Source organism: Helicoverpa armigera, chromosome 8, assembly GCF_030705265.1.
Source record: "Helicoverpa armigera isolate CAAS_96S chromosome 8, ASM3070526v1, whole genome shotgun sequence".
Lineage (NCBI taxonomy): Eukaryota > Metazoa > Arthropoda > Insecta > Lepidoptera > Noctuidae > Helicoverpa > Helicoverpa armigera.
This window is the reverse complement of record NC_087127.1, coordinates 171,537-191,549: the sequence shown is the minus strand read 5'-3', so window position 1 is coordinate 191,549 and position 20,013 is coordinate 171,537. Positions and strand designations below refer to the sequence as shown.

The following is a 20,013-nucleotide window of genomic DNA, read 5'->3' as shown; positions in this document are numbered from 1 at the left end:
AGGTAATATTTCTCTAACCTGGGTTATATTTGGGGAATACCCAAACATGAAAAAAAAGCAAGATTTGTTTATAAATAGGTATATTTAAAAATAAACAGTGTAATATCTCTCGCTATCAATGTAAACAACACGTAACCGCGTAGATTGCGCGAGTGTTGAACTTTGGCAAGCAGACGCGTCGGGCGGCGCGGGCGCAGCCTCAGCTCACAGACAACCAGTATTTACTCAACGATATTGCATCGAAGCAACAAATTATATAAAAGATAATTACAATGGCATTATTTGTTCGAAAATATGAGAAACAACTATTTTTACTAGGAATTAATTAAACGAACTTTATAGTTCCGAGCATTTGTAAGGAATGTATTACTGTCTTTTTAATCTATACTAATATAGTAAAAAGGCTCCAAAACTAGTTTTAAAAAATATTTCACTGTTGGTCACTACACTCTTCCCGAGTAACAGTAGTTCCCACGAGTCGCGGGTGAAACCGCTGGAAAACGGCTAGTTTTATAATATTTTGTGTATTTTCAAATAAAACATTTTGTGTAAATACCTGGTCAAACATAAATTATAATGTTATATTGATTGATGATTTTACAATTACAAGCCTTATTAACTGGCATAAAGCATTCTATCTAAACATAATATTTGTAAATAATAGCTGGATGTCTAAAACTAACTATAATAGTAAAGCTTATTGGAAGAATGTTACATCGGAAGACATATTACATTAATTAATATTTATAATTATTTACTACACTATAGACAATATTCGAGTAAATTGACGTAAACTATTACGTTTACATTGGAAAACTTATCAACTCAACAACTACTATGTTATTTTAGAATAACATTTAAATGCATATTAACTTATTACTTATACACAAATAATCAAAAGTTTAAAAATAGTTGCCAATAATAACAAAATACTTATTTCAGTTTGGAAAGGTAATATGCGGCATTCGAACAATCTACTAAATATTCCTAAAGCAGTTATCTAAAAACTATGGAATTCTTAGATCTAATCTACTAAGGCACAGTGGAGATTGAGCGTCGTGATCCTAGATGGCGCTAACCTGCTTATTTCTGACTTGATACACATAAATATTGAAATCAGAATAGGTACCATATCATGTGTGCCGTCGCGAATTGATATTCGATATTGATGATGATTCATCCTCCGAGCGTTTTCCCAACTATGTTGGGGCCGGCTTCCAGAATAATCAAATAGTTATGTTGACATGGTTACTCAGTCTTTATATAACTATGTTTGATAATGTTCATAATGAGAATATTCTTCTTTCACATTGTACATATATAACTCAAACGAGCCGAGCGACGCTAGCGCCATCTTCACACGTGTGGCAATAACTAATATCCATCTAACTGGCAAGACTTTCATGTCTACGTTCTAAAACAATACTCAAAGGTTAATTTTTATTTAAAGCTCGTTCAAAAGCATTGGAATGTATGCTTTATGGCGCAGTTTTAAGATCCATTTTTGAGTACCATTCTAGAATTGACCAAAAACTTAAACTATATTTGAATAACTAACTAAAAGCTTATTATTACAATGCCTAATACGGTGGCTTATGTTCTTAGGCAATGGGCATAAATTAAACAACAATAATATTGTGATATATAAGTTACAATAAATGCATAGTGTCTTATGTATGAACATGATTAATACCCATTTGTCGATATATTTATATAACCTAATATAATACTTGTATAACAAAGAGATATAATATATATCAGTCTCTTAGGAATAATGCATGAATAGGAAGACACATTACATTATCTGGAAGACAGATTGTCTGAGATATAACTTACCCACAAAATAGGTAAAATATTATATGTGTATATAAATATAACTATGCCATAACTATAACAATACAGCTATCTAATATACTAGTGATCGTTGTCATGGCTCTTTATTCAAGTCGATTTCAATTGTTTGTAGCATTTGAATAATAGTAACCCACTGTGGGTCGATGATGTAAATATTAGTTTTTATGATAAGCTTATAAAAATAATGTCTTTACGTATATCAATTCCGTATTCAGTCAATTCCGTTCGTTCGTTCGTTAGGGAGTATTTATGTTCATATGCATTCAAGCGAACGCAAATGGGACGTCTTGTAGCGACGTTGCAAAGGTTTGTTCCCAATTCCTTCATAAAAGTATTTAAAATGTGACGTTGACAAAAATATTATAAAAATATGGGAAATATTCACATTCTCTACGACCTCAGAACTGTACTCATTTACTTATTGAATTTGCTAAATATGGTTAACACAATACATTCAATATAAAATGGCTTCACGCTTCACACATAACAATATTTCTTTCTGTCCTACTACCGGGGAATTTAATTTGAAATGAAAGAATACAATCGGGGGCATGGTGATGACCCATCACTGACAGTTCTGTCAGATGACCCAGTAACGCTCATACTTGGAATCACCACCGCTGCCTACGTGCCGTTCCCCGCGTGGACGAGGAGTGTCTCTAACGAGCTTGTCACGCTGTACTACGTTTTGTATTGTTAGCAAGAGGACTTACATAGGCTTATGAGGCTTCGATCAGGGTGGGAGGGTGGCACGTAGTGTTGGGGGCCGGAGGTTGGGGCGGCTCAGTCCTGGTGCGGCAGTAGCGCCGTGAGTCGGGCGAGCGAGTGGCGCAGCAGGCGCTCGGGGTGCGCGGGCGGCGCGTAGTGCTGCGGCGCGGAGGGCGGCGGCGGCACGCGCCACGTCACCACGTGCTCGCGCCCCGTGGTCTGCGACGTGCTCAGCGCGAACAGCAGCCCGCGCTCCCACGCCGCGCGCAGCGCCGACAGCACCTGCGGGGAACACGACGTATGTATCTACATACTCCTACCTAATGTAGCAGGGGGGTCGTCCTCGTGCAGTACATACCTGTCGGCCCAGCTGCGTGTCGGGCAGCAGCGAGTGTCGCGGGAAGCCCACCGCGTAGTATGGAGCGCCCGGCTCTGGATGCTGCGGACCCTGTCGGCCTGACTGGAAGCTGTTGGATAAGGCAATGTTAGACGTGCAAAATTAGTTTTTCGTAAAATAAATAGCTGTGACATGAAGTGATATAGGTGTAAAGAGAGACTGACTTGTATGTGACGAGTATGGAGGAGGTGGTGTGCGGGTGCTGCGGCAGCGCGGCGGGCTGCAGCGCCCAGGCCATGCTGCCGCGCGGCTGGGCGGGCGCCGGGGGCGGGGCCGCGCGGCCGTAGCTGCGGCCGCACACGAGGCACTCGATGTGCAGCGGCACGGCGGCGGCGCGCTGGCGCTCCAGCTGCGCGTTGAGGCAGTGCAGGTGCAGCAGGTGCTGGCAGTGCGCGAGTGCTACAGCGGGCGCGGCGCAGGCGTCGAGCGGCGCCATGCAGGCGGGGCACAGCGCGCCCCACTGCGGGCACGGCGCCGCGCGCACCCACACGCACACCGCCGCCGCGTCGTCATCTACGCCTGCACAACACATAAGTTCCTACGTTACACCCGCACTGTCCGCCGGCTACTGGGACGCAGGCAGTAGGGGTATTAGCAATATCTAAGTGTAGATTGAAGCAGTACCCACACAGTCCCCAATTAATGTTTGTAGACACATTCATGCAATATGATTGTAAATTCACAAACATTCATAATCATTAACATAGATACATGATGTAAAGATGATGAATGAAAATGATGAACAGGTTGTAAGACGCGTATACTGACCGACGATGGTGCCGTCGTTGGCGGGCAGGTCTGGCGGCGGCGCGGGCTCGAACACGTCGTCGCTGCTGCCGCTGCAGTTCAGCAGCTCGCCCACTGACGCTTGCTGTACATACACATACATTACTCATTGGATTTAATCAATTAATTTTTGTAAGCGTCAAACCTCAGTTTCAGAAATCTCTTCCCCATATCTTGAAAAAACTTCCAAGGCATCAAAAATGACCATATGTCAGTGACTACAATACTGAATTTTATTTAGGTACCTAATACGACAGCTAAGAACTAAAATTGTTTTTTAAGGGAAGCTTACAAACATCAAAACAATAGTTATTTGTTATACAAGAGTGCAAAGTTGCTATTATATTCCCTCGCTATCGCTCAGGATTCTAATTATTGAAACACTCGCTACGCTCGTGTTTCAATTTTAGAATCCTTCGCTTGCTCGGTCATCAAAATTGAGCCCGCGGTTAAAAATCTTTGCACTCGAGTGCAACATGTAACTTTTCATCCCACCTCATCGAGGAAATTACTAAATGCAAAAAACAAAATGGCGCGCACATATGAGTATCAAATTAAAAAGAAGTACCTATTAAAGTTCATTTATTTGAAAACTCAATTTTAAAATGAAACGAGGTTAAATATCTATGTAAAAACAATAATAAAAAATACTTAATTAATTGAATAATTATTTTAAGCAGTATTTTATTTGTTTAATATGTATTTGTTTGAAAAGTCTTATCAAGATTGTCACAAATGGAGTATTGCACACGATGTTCTAAATTCAAATCACTTTGCCGCTCTAGAGGATAAAAACGACTTTTGCGCTCAAAGGGTAAAACTACTCTTTCCGAGATGGTGGGATGAAAATATCGGGTGTGTCGTTCATAATCACATTAAATTAAATGCTTTAATATATTGGTTAATATATGTCGATTAACAAAAAGATAAAAGAAAAATACGTAAAAATAAAAAAATGATTTTTTCAAACAAAGTAAATGGAATAAAAATGTGCAAAAATTAGAACACCATATAAAAGTCAGTCATTACAAACAACTGAAATTCTCCCTTGAAAACTGACAGCTGTCAACTGATCAAAACATACGATACTCCTAACTTTATCTCTGCTTTACACATGATGTTGTAAATTATAAAAACAAAACCGGCCAAGTGCGAGTCGGACTCGTGCACGAAGGGTTCCGTAAATTACAGTTAAATCAACCTATCTCAAAAACTATAAGAGATACTTTGATCAAACCAAAAATCGTTGAAAGAGTTAATTAGCATGTATCACCTCTATTTTTTTTAGAATTTTATACCCCGTAGTTATAAAAATAGAGGGGGGGGGACATACTTTTTACGACTTTGAGAGCTGATATCTCAAAAACCGTTCACTTTAAGAAAAATGTTTTTTAGAAAACTTTATATCATTTTAAAAGACCTTTCCATTGATACCCCACACGGGTATGTACATCGAAAAAAAAAATTTCATCCCTCAGTTACATGTATGGGGGGCCCCACCCCCAATTCTTTTTTTTACTATTTAGTGTCATATTTTTGTAGCGGTTCATACAACACATATTCCCATCAAATTTCATCACTGTAGTACTTATAGTTTCCGAGTAAATCGGCTGTGACAGACGGACAGACGGACAGACGGACAGACGGACAGACGGACATGACGAAACTATAAGGGTTCCGTTTTTGCCATTTTGGCTACGGAACCCTAAAAAATGACTCCCGTGGCTAAACCACTGAATGGATTAGGTTATTTTTTTTACAATTCGCCTTAGAATATCATAAAGTATGTGCTATATGATTTAATGTGATTGTGAACGACACACCCGATATATTTACAAGTTTGTTTGGAAATTTATATACTTACTGAGATGTTTTATATTTTTGTGAATTGAAAAAAGAAAAGAAGACGGATCATGAGCAGGATAAAAACTTGACTATAAGGTGTATGTCTTATAACAATATGCAAAAGTGGAGATTTGGAGCTGACCTGATGATGAAGACGAAAGAAGGTCCAGGGAACTCGACAACTGAATATGTAAACTACCTCGTGTTTGGACTTATATTATTTGTATTGAATAAACCTTTGCAACAGGGAAGTTTTCTAGCTGATCCGATGATGGAGACCAGAGAAAGTCGAGGGAACTCGACCACTGAATATGTGAACTACCTCAAGAGTCAGTGTCAAGAGGATGTACCTAAGCCGATGCTCCAAAGAATAGTTTGTTTTTGCTTTTCAGTGACAAGCACAGTTGTCATTATCCGCATAGTTCTCATCAATACGAATAATATAAGCCCAAACACGAGGTAGTTCACATATTCAGTTGTCGAGTTCCCTCGCCCTTCTCTGGTCTCCATCATCAAGTCAGATGTAAACCTTCACTGTTGGATATTGTTATAAGACATACACCTTATAGTCAAGTTTTTATCCTGCTCATGCCTGCAACTTTAAAAAGTTGCCCTTTATTTCTCAGGGTTTCCATAATCAGATCCTGACCTGATGAGTATGGGACCACCTGTGAGGTATACCCTATCAAACAAAAAAATAATTTAATAAAATAGTCCATAAATAGTCCTATGAACGATGTTTTCATAACAGCGCCTGAACAATTTTTAAAGCATTTTTTTCGTATGAAGGCGTAAAAAAAGAATTAAAGAGTATGCTTTATTTTTTTAAACATTTTAATCTTTTTTTTGAGATACGTCACATTGTTATAGATAGGACGTGGGGCAATTTTGATCTATCTTCTTTGATGCTGTCACAATAACAAGCGTGCCTGACCTGCAAGCTCTCCTTGCTCTCGTGACTGAGGTACGTGGACACGGTGTCAACGCTGTGTCGGCGGCCCGAGCGCGTGCTGCTGCACTCGGTGTCGGTGTGGCGCTGCTCCTCCGACAGCTCCTCGCTGTGTGTGCTGCTGGCCGCTGGCGGGGACTGCTTGTTGTTGTGACCTGCTCAAACAAACATACAATACATATTGGTTAAAAATACAATCACCAACAGAACTTCTCCCCATCATCTTCCGAGCCTTTTCCTAACTATGTTGGGGTTGGCTATCTGACTTCCTCAACCTAGTTACCCAGGCAACAAAAACAGAACTTCTCCCTGCACATGGATAAAAAGTAGTCTTTCATATACCTATTCTTCTTATTCTGCAATTTTATCATAATCCATTCGGTAGTAATGCTAAGTAGAAGTGTGATGTGGAAAAAACCAGTACTTACCAAAAATATTCAAGTTATGCAATATCTGTCTCGCGAGGCCGGGCTTGCGGTCCCGGGGTGAGGCGCTGCGGGCGCCCTGCCGCGGCATGGTGGTGCTGGCGGGCGCCGCGCCGGCGGACTGGCTGGACTGCGCCGACTGCGCCGAGTGCGCGGAGTGGCTCGACTGCACGGACTGTACCGAGTGCACGCTGGACCCCGTGTGCTGCTGGGGAATGTGGGGGCGACGACCTGCAAGAACAGCTGATATGTAGTGTATGTAGTTTATGCATTTGTACTTAAATATATTATTATAGTGAACAAATGTCTCGGATTTCAACGCGTTTGCGAAATTGCGCGTTTTGAGACGCATATTTTCACTTTCAATTTTTATGTTTATATTGTTAAAGTGTATATGCGTCTTTTACACTCGCAATTAAACTTATCTTTCTTTTCTTTAAGAAAAATATATATTTAATAGAATTTTTGATGAGAATTGACAAATATATGAGGTCTATTTTCTTGATCAGTCAGGTACTAGAATAGTTTATTTACTAAAACTGACATATCGTCACGAAGGTCAATCCTGCTGTTGGTATGGTCGTGGGTATAGTACCTTCAAGAGGCTGTCGTTCAGGCGGCGGCGGCGGGTGCGGCGGCGGCAGCCTCGCCCGCGGGTAGGGCTGCGTGGCGGCGCGGCGCAGCAGCGCGAGGCCGGGCCCGCGCGCCGTCATGCGCGGCAGCGACGCCACCCAGCCCTCGAACGCCGCCGACTCCGCGCCCCGCGCCCGCGCCTCCTCCAGCAGGCACTGCACCTGCACAACATCACATACACGTTTAAAACACAATCATCCTTCATGGTTAAAAGTGATGAAGTCTAACCAAGGGGTATTGGGTTATCCCGGTAACTAGGTTGAGGAGGTCAGATAGAGCAGTTGCTCCTTGTAAAACACTGATACTCAGCTACATCCAGTTAGACTGGAAACAAACCCCAACATAATTGGGAAAATGCTCAGAGGATGATGATGATGATGATAAAAAGTAGTAAAGGTAATAAGCATCTAACTAAAGAACCATCATGAAGATGTCTCAATCTAGTCTGGAGAATGTATGACTCTTACCTCCATAGGCAAGGGTTCATAGTTGAGCTCTCCCCCGAGCGGCGGCGACACGAAGGGCGCCCACTCCCAGCGCAGGCCGCGGCCGGCGGGCGACGTCACGCCGTAGCACGACCGACGCACGTCACATTCTGCACTCCCACCCTCTGCACAAATCAAATAAATACATACACATATTGCTTCATTTCGTTTTTATCAATCAATCAAAATCAATAAAAAATTGTTTATTCAAACTTGGCTGAATTTATAAAAGACATCCCCTAAATAGCTTTCCTATGCGTTTTTGCTGGGAAGAAGAAGTAGCGAAAAAAACTCCCCAGAGATAACACAAAAACCCTCAAAAAAACTAATTTAGTATGAGTATCTAAAAATTAATACCAACAAGATACTAATTTTATAAAATAATAATTAACCAGAAATTTAAACTTGAAACCTGATCAAAATAATTAAAATTCTCCTTTTTAAGCACTGCTATTGACATAATGCATAAATTACCATATTATGGATAACATGTAGGTGTGGCCACTATTTAACAGAACAATTTCAGTTGTCCTCCAAGGTCATATTATGGCTATTTGTGGCATACAAACTATCACATTTAACAACTTACACACACAGTTTAATATAAAGATTATAATATTAATATCATTGTACCTGGTGTATCTAGGCACTGTGTGAGTGTTCTGAGGTTCACGTAATGTCCTCTCAGCACAGGATCAGCGTCAGCGAGCACCACCCTTGTCAGTTTCTTGGCATGTGCTCGCTCCAGAGTCCGAGTGACGCCGGGAGTGTGCGGCAGCCACTGTCCATTGCACTGCCACTCCCACACCACTACACAGTGCACTGCTGACATCTTCTCTTATGACATCGGGACTGAAACACAACTTACTGTTAGTAACACTTACATATTGCCATTATCATATTATAAGTTTACTGTGCAGTGACACCTAATTATTTATAAGCTAACATAAGGCACTGATTCACACAGATCTACAAATGTATTATACCACATAACTGTGATGTGATGATGTGAATAACTTATTGAGATAGTGTATACTGGAGGCAATAACTGGAGAAGTTATAAATTTGTAATATAGAGATAAGCCATTGTTTAAGTGGACTACTCTTCCATATTGATATGTAAACATGGCAGCCCACTTTTATAATAACATCAGATTCCACTCAATGTAAATATTGAACATTGTCGTCTAGCATATACTAGTGAACCCTGCAAGTACTCAAACCACACGGCGTGGTGTTTGTTTCCAATAGTTTATCAGAATGTTTACACTGATGCACTTATGTGTCACTTATAAAATCAACTATACAAGGTGCAAGTTTTCCGCGTAAAATAATGAAAGAGTGCTCACTGTTGTCGCTAAATCATCCAAACAATCCGTATTGGCCGACTGCTGCGTGATATTTGAGTATTCGATTACATTTCCTAAAGAATAACTATAAACAACGACCACTTGCTACTGGTCATAATGTCTCCTTCCTGTGAGAAGGTAATATTTGCAATAGCTTAAAACACATTTTTCCAAGTTTCCACTCAAATTCTTTATGCACTGAAGGGTTTTCCTCTTAAAGCGTTATTGACTAATAACTGATTAAACGAAACCAATTTTATTGAGAGTAAATTATCTGAAGTGACAGTTATGAACTGGCACTGGCACACAGCAGCATAAGCTAGGTTGCGTTCAGAAAGGGGTATCGAAATATGTATGGTTTATAGATTTATATAATACTTAATTTAAATATAAAAATAAATTCAAGAAATATAGTAATACATATTAAAAGTATTAAAGCATTTGCTGAAATCGTTAGCGAAGGATTTATCCAAAATATTGTTTGATGTTGCAGACAAAAATATATTAAGAGCTTAAAGGACATTTCATTGCTTTGTAAGGGCCTCATTATTTTGCCGTATGTAACAATTATTCTGGCTTGTAAACATAATACCCGAGCTATAATAGCCCTTTTTTAATATTTCTATTCTTATAAATTAGGTCATACATTTAGGGGCCGCCATTTTAATGACATTTGTTTTGTTGTTTGACAATTGACTAATTGACATTGACCTTATTATAGTACTCTGTGATTGACAGTCAGTACACTATAGACAGGCATTGTCTGCGTGCATCACGGTCTGCGTCTGTTATTTTCCTATCAGTTTTGTTTTATGTGATAAAAATTGCTTCTATACCGAAGAAATTGTTACAACAAGTTACTAAAATGTCCTACAATAAACAACGTAAGTAGTGTATGAGCAATTTGTAATTTGTAGGTGTGGAATTAGGTTTTTGTTTATCAGGCATCGTCAGGTAGAATGGCATTTTGTGCGCTCTTTGTTTTGCCATTGATACTCCATCCGTATCGAAAAGTATAAGTTGACTAATCATTGAAATGGTTAATTTAGATTAATTGAGCGTTATTATGTAGTCGGAGAATATTCGATAGTTATAGGTCATGCGCGGTATCGACTGACGTATTGATTGGGCCGGCTGTTGCGTGCGCCGCGGCTGCACTTTATGTTTGTTGTTATTCTGTGATTGACGGACTCTGCTATCTGTTGCTACCTGGATCAGCAGTAGATATGAAAAGTACGCACACAACATGGAATATAAAAAATAATTTGTTTGTGTATTGTATTATTTGCTGTTTCAGCATTTTGGAGACAATGTATGCTAAATGAACAGTACCTACAAAAAAGTGCATATTCAGTGAAACCAAGATCTAATAAGTGTAATGTTAATACTCAATTCTTTGTTTTAGCATTGCACATGTTAAACAGAGTAATTTTTTTTTTAAACAGGAACAATATGGACCTTGTATGCAACAGTTACCTAATTAATATAACTGATTGCTACAGTTTGGTGAATGTTTAAATCCAAGTAACATGGCTTTCAATGATATTGTACTGCTACTTGCATTTCAGTATGCTATAAAAGAACTGGCCAAATGTGAGTCGGACTCGCGCACGATGGGTTCCGTACCATTATTTATAAAATGAGTAAATCACGTTTGTTGTATTTATTTTATTCCAGTTTCCAGTATTTGTTGTTATAGCAGCAACAGAAATACATCATCTGTAAAAATGACAACTCTTTAACTATCACATATAATGAGATACAGCCTGGTGACAGACAGACGGACGGACAGAGGAGCGAAAACAATAGGGTCCCGTTTTGCCCTCTGGGTATGGAACCCTAAAGAAGCCAGAGAATCTGTTAATTTAATTAGTAGGCATTTTACAAAGAATTCACCCACCTCGTCAGCATTTCATGCGAACTACTCTTAAATTGTTGGTTGTTGTTGACAGATAACACAAGATTCGCGGGGCGGTACAACACGCCTGGACAATTTGTACCTGCAGCTGAGGTAAACTTACTATCAATGTGTACTACTCACAAAGTTCTAAGAGTTTACATTTAAAATCTGTGTTGCTCTAACATTTTCAAAAATGTGAAACCTCCTGCCTTGCTAGATTAACAATTTAATCAGACACATATAAGACTGCCTAGTTTTGATCTTACTTTAAAAAGTGTGTATGTGCTGTTTATTAAATTAATATTATTTGAAAGTTATAAATTAAGTAAATACATATGAAATATCAATAAATACTAAGTTCTCTGTAATTAGATATCTCCAAAAATAATCATGATATTGAAGCTAACAAGAATTTTGCACAGTATTAAAATTATCTACTGAATGTATGAATAAAGAATGTCAGTAGCTTTTAATGTTTTACCATATTACACCATTTCCAGGTAAGCAAAACAATATAATATATTAATCTTATTCCAATACATGGCATGTAATGCCTGTACATGCATTTACAGCCTTCAATAGTCACTTGACACTAATCCACTGATTGCTATGTTCACCACTGGAGCAACGAGGAAGAAGAACATCAATGAACTAATTATTAAATAATGTATGTTAAATTGTGATGTCTTTTACCACAGTGGTTTGGCGAGCCCCGGAAGCGCTGGTACTGGCCACACAAAGTCTTCAGCTACCCTCTGACTGGGCTTAAGTCCTGCACATCTTCTCTGAACATCCTATGAGATGAGATGCAGTGCGCACACTTGCTTACTGTCTCTTACGATGTTTAGTAGCTGGACGTCGACATACCAAGGCTTGCACACTTACTATTTAACCTGCCTGTGGTGTGATGTTCCTGAGATGTCGACGCGAGACTCTCAGAGGGTAGCTCGGTGGTTTGAGAAAGCAGTATGGTCACGAAGAGTACAATTCGTGAACATACGGTATTCTCTAGACTTAAGTAGACATAAGCTGCTCCGGATTTCTAACATGTGACAACCCTCTGAAATTGTAACTAAAAATTCCTTGATGCGATAATGCTATAGGGTTTCCAATTGGTCATACACTGAGGTTGCAATTTTACTGGGTGACAGACATGATAGGAATATGGATGTTGATGGGTGATGTGGAACCACCATCACTGCCTATGAGATGATGGAAAAATGTGTTGTTCCTGAAAATGCCATATATTCTACAATTTTATGTTTGTCCTCAAAACCTGCCCCTGCATTGTCCTCATTATTTTCCTTTCGACGCAAATTCCCTTTTTGACGAACTATTCTACAGCAGTAAGCTGTATCCCGATCCCGTGTATCCCGTATTTAGTTTGTCGCGAGTGCACGTGTGTCTGTGTGAGTGAATGGTGGAGCGCATCTCCCACTGGGCTGAATGACGCCAGCCGCTGGCGGGCGCGGCGCGGGCGGCGGTGGGCGGCCGGCCGGTGCCACACGATAAGCTCTCAGACTCAGTGAGTACGCACGCTACATTATGTTTCTGCGCTGAATACTGAACACTGGCCCTACTCTGCATCATGCGTCATCACTCATCATCCTCTCAGTTCCTGAGCCAAGAGTTTCCAATATACCTCAGCATATTTTATATGTGTTGCGGATGGGAACCGGTGCATAAGCGCTTTGGGTTCTATAAGTTGGTTTAATTGAATTGTAATGTGGGTTGTGGAGTGTAGTTCGACAAAGATCTGTATTTGACAAAGTTCATACTGTGTGTGCAGACATTCGGGCCTCGCAAGCAGCAGCAGCAGCAGAACCTGCAACCGGTGCAGGTCAGCCAGATGACTAATGTAATTATCTAGCCATTTCTTTCCAACAATTTGTGAAGTATTCAAGATACAGTAATGATTTGTAAGTGAATGTACACTGTAATGTTTACTCCTCTCAGAATCAGCCTCAGCCGCAGAATAAGAACGACGAGGTGAAGATGGACACCGACAACACAGCGATGGCCAAGGACAACGAGGACAGCGGCCCCGTGCGCCCGCACTGGATGAAGAGCAAGCTGCCTGGAGGTAACAAGCATTTATCTATGCCAACACAACCTTACTTGCACTTCCATGTCTGTATTGAAGGTGCAGCTTAATCCAGAATAACTACACTATGCTTGACATTGCTGATTACGATCGTCATTGAAATAATTATGTTGATCAATATTGTCGATATTCTGCACAGTGAAGAAAGTGAGCAACAAGGAGCGTCGGCGCCGACAGAATGAGAACCTGCGGCGCCTGCTGACGCCCAAGAACGCGCTCATGGTGCTCAACGAGATGATGCCCAACGAACAGGTCGCTAATGTAAGTCGACTCTATTCTGAACATATAAAAAGAAACTGAAAATACTCGCGTAGTAATTAGTATTGTTGCCATGTATTTGCTTGTAGTAGGTATACCTCAGATTTCAACAGTACTCACTAGGTTTATTATTTGGCAGCAATTCAAAGTGGAGCCGTCTGCCACCAACCAGTACTACAAGACTCCAAATGCGCACAACTTCTGTGCAGACCTCACTATAGACGGGAATAACTACAAAGGATATGGTAAGTTTACCTACCATGAAAAGTAATTATTTTATGTAGACATTCGTAAGGGACGAGTGTACATGAGTAGTTGTGCAGGTGACAACAAGCTGATGGCGCGCAACGCGGCGGCCGAGCAGGCCATACGAGACCTCATCATCAAGAAGATGAACAAAGTCATCAACAGTGATGGCGGTGAGTGCCTTTATACCCATTATCTTTCTCTACTTGTATGTATGTATTTGTAACTACATAATGTCTTTTACTTTCGTTTTATTTGTTATGTGATTTGTTTAAGCCACGTATTCACTGGGAAACAATGTTTCAGATACACAGATTCTGAAACATCACGTAGATGTTTACAGCAACAATGTTTCGGAAATATTGCGTCCACATCGTCTACAGAAACAAAATTATAAGTTTCTGAAACAAAATTATTTGTTTCAGAAACACGTATATATTGTTTCTGAAACAGTGTTTATAAACAATAGGGTAGTTTCCTAAAAAATAATAATTAGTCCGTCTTGTAGATTGTCCAAAATTAAGCGATACGTATTTTTTCTTTTTTAAATTGGATCAGAACTTGTTAAGATATAGCGTGTTAAAGTTGAGTGTGACGTCACAAGTTGCTACAATTTTCAGGAGACTGTGACGTAAAAGGCCCCCACTCCTAATTTTTGAAGCGTATTATCTTTGTCATTTTATGTTTAATTAAAAAAAGAAAAAATACGTATCCAATATTTTTTGATTATCTAAAAAGCGGACTAAATATTATTTCATTATTTCGATCCTGGAAACTACCCAATTGTTTCTCAGTGAATACATGGCTTTATCATCGTGGAAAAGCAGCCCAAAGTAATTGTCTCGGTTGAAACAGTACATCTGGAAATATAAGGGAATTTTTAACCAGCTGGAATAAACTTCATAATGAAACAAGGGAATAGCTGGAAACAGCAAGTACACTTACGATGTGGTGTGTCAACCGTGGGCGGCTTGTACTAGAGTGTCCCGTGCAGGTCAGTCGCTGAACGCGAGCGAGGCGGGCTCGGCGTCGGGCGAGTGCGACGACGAGGCGCTGCCCATGATCCAGCTCGCCAGCTTCGCGCTGCACAAGCTCTTCACCGAGTGGGAGTACGAGGGCCACAAGGTGCCGCAGCTCAAGCCGTCAGCGCTCTCGGTACGTCTCTACAGCAGCATACGATTTACTTTACAGTTGGTATGGACTGGTTGTTGATGTTGGTTGTGGCACATTGTTCGGCAGACGTCGGAGAGCGTGGAGCCGGCCGGCAAGAAGGCGAAGGAGCTGCCGCTGAACGCGGCGCACATGCACCCCTGCATGCTGCTCACCTACATGCGGCCGCACCTCGAGTACCGCGAGCTGGCCGCCGACGGCGACCGCCCGCAGAACATGCTCTTCACCATGGGTGTCGATGTCGACAACGGGACCTACATCGGCAAAGGTCAGTTCATTGCTTGTCTCACACCGCCAGAAGCACTTGTGACAACTTCATTAAAACTAAAAAAACAGCAATTCTTGAGATACCAAAAATTACAAGATTATGTAAAAAATGGTTATTATATTCCCATCGCAGCTTCCAACAAGAAGGAGGCTCGTAAGCTTGCGGCGAAGGCGGCGTGCCAGGCGCTGTTCAACGTACAGTTCGCGCCCAACGCCGCCGCCAACACCCCCCTCCCCGCGCAGTAGCGCGGCCTCGCCCGCGGGCCCTGCCGGCCGCCGGGCCCCGCGCCGGGCCCCGCCCCCGGGCCCCACCGCCGCGCTCCGCGGCCCGCCGGCGTCGCCCCGCGCCCCGCCTGCTCCGGCGCTGGTACCAGTTGCTGTCCGCGTCGTTACTGCGGCGCCGACACCTCAAGCGACTACAGACATGCCTTAAGCGCACACCACCACTACTCCACCACCGCTGTTCCCTCCTCCACCATCCATCCATTCGCGGCACTCCAGCACTCCCTCCACGCGGCATGCGTCGCCTCTGAGTCCCACCACACCCAGGCAGAGTCCCCCGAACACGCGAAGTTCCACATCCTCCGAGAGTTCCACGTCGTCCGATAGAAGTCGCTCGCCTATTCGCCGCTCCGCATCCACTCGCCGCTCCGCAGCCACTCGCCGCTCCACATCCACTCGCCGCTCCGCAGCCACTCGCCGCTCCACATCCACAAGCAGCTCCACATCCACGCGTAAGTCTACGCCCCGACGTAGTTCCACATCCGTCCAGAGCGTAACCCCGCCTGCACGGAGCCCCGCGCCCGTACTCACTCTCTCATCCACACGCAGCTCCTCACCCACACGACCGCCCACCAGGTCCACTCTCTCACTGTCACATATTCCCCTGCCCACCCGGAGTCACTCGCCCACCCGGAGTCACTCGCCCACCCGGAGTCACTCGCCCACCCGGAGTCACTCGCCCACCCGGAGCCACACGACCACCCGGAGCCACCCGACCACCCGGAGCCACTCGCCCTCCCCGAATCACTCGCCCACCCGGAGCCACTCGCCCACCCGGAGCCACTCGCTCACACGGAGCCACTCGTCCAGTCGGCAATCTGCACACAGGCTTCGACGCCTGTCAACTCCCTCGCCCCTCACTCGGCGTTCTGAATCTACGCAGCGTCGCACACCAAGTTCTACAACAACTCGACAGCTTACACCCGGCCCAGATGGTTCCCCAGCTCCACACTCCGCCACCACGCAATGTCCCACACCCATTGCAGCAACGCAACAAGCTTCTTCTAGAGGACATTCGTCCACATCGCAACACCCCGCAGTGGGCAGGCCCGGCACGCCGGCGCGAGGCCTGGCGTCGCCGAGCTCGGCGCCGAGCCGCCGCCCGCGCACCCCCGCAGTGCGGCCGTCGCGCCTGTCGCAGGCGGACATCGCCTCGCTGCCCACTCGGCTCTCACCCACTCACGTGGGGCGTTCCTCGACACATCCTAGGGTTTCACTTACGACTAATCGGCAAAACTCGTCTCAACAAGAATGTATGTCTAATAACCAGAACCGTACAACACATAACGATGCTAGGAATACCGATCTCAACTTGCCGCGGCCTAATATCTCTGCACTTCCCAATGTATCAAATACAGCGCGGGAGCTTTCGCCCACTCAAGAGGATCCACCGCCCAATTATCGGGATATTTCGCCAAGTCTGTTTGAATTTTCAGTGACACACTCATCTTCAAGATCAGTGTCGAGATCTTTGGATTCTCCCGTGTCCCCTCACGCGGCTGAGCCCCTGGACCCGCACACCCGCACGGACGTGATGCGCCAGCACGTGTCCACGATGCGGCGCCAGTACCGGGAGCTGCGGGTGCTCGCTCGCTCCTATCGAATGCTGAAGCGACAACAGATACACGCTCATGACGAGCCACACTCGTATTTGCCACCGGCGCATCAACAATCGATTTTGCCAAGCTCACAATGTAGGGCTCCAGAAAATTACTCAATTCTAGCAGACTTTCCTAGCAACCTTATGGAAGGTCAATTGCCCCCGACAGAAGCTCCTGTTATGGAAGTAGACCCTGATTCAGCATCTGTAGATCCTCCTTTATTGGCGACGAATATGAATGGTTTGTCATATCAGCCGCAACAAATACCTTTGGATCCTGCCAGTGCGCCTTCCATTGCACCTCCCACTGCTTTTCCCACTGCGCGTCCCACTGCGTTTCCCACTGCGCCTCCTTCTGTGCGTCCACCTCCGCCGCCCCCTCCGCCTCCTCCTCCGCCTCCCCCTGCGCCTCCCGCTGTGCCACAAACGTCAGGAGACCGTCCGCCAGGACAACAGCCCACAACCTCAAGCCAGCCGCCTGGTAAAGACGCGCCCACGCAGCCACCCGCCGCCTCCGCCTCCGCACCGACAGAGAATCGCCTCATTCGGATGGAGCCGGTTGCTTGTCTGATAGACGCAAACGCTTTGTATTTAGACTCACAATTATTTGCAACGGACGGAATTCCTGTGATAGATGCAGAATCATTATTCCCGTCAATTACACCAGAGGAGCTTCACTCTTTCTTAAGTCGGTCTTTAGCAAGCGATCCACATCATTTGCCGTTAGACTTCTACCTCATGCAGCCCCCGCCGTCTAGCGAACAACGACCGTCGTACCCGCCGTCTGTACACGTTCGGGTCCCAGAACTTGACCTCCCACCGCGATACGACGAGCTTCCTCCGCAGTACACCGAACATCCGCCTCAGCCTGCTCCGCCTCCTCAGCAGTCCACACCCCAACCCCGGCAACCCATACGTCCGAACCAGCCAAACCCGTCTAGGCCGCCGGTGCCGGCCCAAAATCGAGCAGCCGCGCCACCACAACCAGTTCCACGAATGCAAAACTATTCCAGCCGACCGCGCATGCCTTCATATCAGCAGGCTATGCAACAAAGTCAGTCTCAAACTCAACATGCTGTACCAAGGGGTCAGGATCCTACACTTCAAGCTGAAGGCCAACACTTGTTATCACAAGGCCAACAACTATTGTCACAAGGCCAGCGGCAGGGCCAAGATCCCGTATCACGAGGGCAACAAAATTTCCCACTAAGTCAGCAATTCATGCCACAAGGTCAGCAGCCTATCCCACGACGTCAGCAACCCATAACACAAGGTTCACAACCCATGCCGCAAGGACAGCATCCTATGACACAACGGCAGCTCCCACAGCCGCAAGGGCGTCAAGCCATGCAGCAGGGTTGTCAACCCATGCAGCAAGCTTGTCAACCCATGCAGCAAGGACAGCATCCTATGACACAAGGGCAGCTCCCACTACCGCAAGGGCGTCAATCCATGCAGCAGGGTTGTCAAGCCATGCAGCAAGCTTGTCAAGCCATGCAGCAAGAGCAGCATCCTGTCCCTCAACATCAGGTTCCCCTGTGGCAAGGGCAGCAAACCATGCGGCAAAACCAATATCCTAGCTCATCAGGGCAGATACCCCTTTCGCAAGTGCATCACTCGGTATCTCAAAGTCAGCAACCCATGCCGCAAGGACAGCATTCTGTTCCACCTTATCAGCCATCCATGTCGCAAAGGCAGCATACGGCTCCACAAGGTCTTCCAGCCTTCTCACAGGGCCAGGATCCTATCTCACAATCTCTTCCTTTTATGCAACAAGTACAGTGTGCTAGGCCGCAAAGCCAACATCCTATGTCACAAGCGCTACATCCTTTTTCACACGAGCAGCAGTACATGTCGCAAAGGCAGCCACCCATACAGCAAAGCCAGCAACAATATCAGCAGGCAATGTCGCAAAGCTTGCACCGCCACGGAGCGGCGCAGCAGACGTGCTGGCACGACGCGGCGGCGCTGCGGCGCGTGGCGGGCGCGCGGCGGCGGCAGTTCGTGCGGCTGCTGCGGCGGTTCCGCGCGGAGCTGCTGTCGCTGCGGTCGCGCGGCACGGCGGCGCTGCGCGCGCACTACGTGCCGTTCGACGCGCACTTCATGCCGACGCTGCGGCGCTTCACGGCGCTGCTGCAGCAGTTCCGCGCCGCGCCGCCGCCGCGCGACATGCGGCGCCCGCGCGGCACCCGCGAGCGCTACGTCAGCTTCGACGCGCTCGAGTCCTGCATACTCGACAACATCGACGACTTCCTGCGAGAGTACGAGGCCGGGGCCGAAGTGCCCATCTAACACGTTCCTCTTTCATCGACATCGATTATTTTTTGCTTTAAAAACACAACTTTCTTTTTTTTTTAATATTTACTGCAAATTATTTTATTTTTAATGCAATGCTTACAACGATAAACAGAAGTTATTCTATATCGTATCGACACAGGTTAGGTATACGCCTAGCCCTCGCGTTGCCAAACTGAATGACGCGTGCCTTTATCCTGGCATTGAATTTACGAAACATTTACCCAAGGTATTGTTATTAATCAACCATTTCAAACATGTATCTCAATTTATATTTTATCATTCGATATTGTAAACGTAGTGTAGCTCTATGATAATAAGCGTATTTTTCAATGTTAAGTAATCCTTTAGTTAAGTAAACAATGTAACTTTCTGTCGACTAATGATATGTTATCTATATTAAAATAACTGTAGCCTTATGTAATACATGGACATCTCAATTGAAACTTTGTTTTATTAA

The 20,013-nt window shown here is 44.4% G+C and overlaps 3 protein-coding genes across 6 annotated transcripts; 2 read left to right on the top strand and 1 right to left on the bottom strand.

Annotated features, from left to right (window-relative positions):
- Nucleotides 1–73: 73 nt before the first annotated feature.
- Nucleotides 74–9,751, bottom strand: LOC110380878 (protein deltex). Of its 2 annotated transcripts, XM_049838113.2 has the most exons (10): nt 9,432–9,751; nt 8,716–8,934; nt 8,065–8,207; nt 7,560–7,758; nt 6,968–7,195; nt 6,525–6,694; nt 3,728–3,830; nt 3,124–3,478; nt 2,921–3,029; nt 74–2,844 (listed from the first exon to the last, which is right to left on the bottom strand). In XM_049838113.2, the coding sequence occupies exons 2-10, from the start codon at nt 8,912–8,914 to the stop codon at nt 2,638–2,640; spliced, it is 1,713 nt and encodes a 570-aa protein (XP_049694070.2). In that variant the 5' UTR covers nt 8,915–8,934; nt 9,432–9,751; the 3' UTR covers nt 74–2,637. The 2 variants fall into 2 exon arrangements, with proteins under 2 accessions (XP_049694070.2, XP_049694071.2); XM_049838114.2 differs by lacking the exons at nt 8,716–8,934; nt 9,432–9,751 and adding an exon at nt 8,557–8,690.
- A 409-nt stretch (nt 9,752–10,160) lies between these two features.
- On the top strand, nt 10,161–15,811 carry LOC110380884 (double-stranded RNA-specific editase 1). Of its 3 annotated transcripts, XM_049838117.2 has the most exons (12): nt 10,215–10,315; nt 11,384–11,442; nt 12,030–12,055; nt 12,788–12,856; nt 13,121–13,189; nt 13,288–13,414; nt 13,575–13,696; nt 13,833–13,938; nt 14,017–14,112; nt 14,934–15,094; nt 15,179–15,377; nt 15,510–15,811. In XM_049838117.2, the coding sequence occupies exons 5-12, from the start codon at nt 13,181–13,183 to the stop codon at nt 15,620–15,622; spliced, it is 933 nt and encodes a 310-aa protein (XP_049694074.2). In that variant the 5' UTR covers nt 10,215–10,315; nt 11,384–11,442; nt 12,030–12,055; nt 12,788–12,856; nt 13,121–13,180; the 3' UTR covers nt 15,623–15,811. The 3 variants fall into 3 exon arrangements, with proteins under 3 accessions (XP_049694072.2, XP_049694073.2, XP_049694074.2); XM_049838115.2 differs by lacking the exon at nt 12,030–12,055 and having other exon boundaries at nt 10,161–10,315; XM_049838116.2 differs by lacking the exons at nt 12,030–12,055; nt 12,788–12,856 and having other exon boundaries at nt 10,161–10,315.
- Nucleotides 15,812–16,220: 409 nt separating this feature from the next.
- LOC110380882 (uncharacterized) lies at nt 16,221–19,999 on the top strand (the record flags this gene model as incomplete). Its single annotated transcript, XM_049838111.2, has 1 exon — nt 16,221–19,999. A coding segment is annotated over one exon (3,330 nt), but the record flags the coding sequence as incomplete, so codon positions are not given.
- Nucleotides 20,000–20,013: the final 14 nt, after the last annotated feature.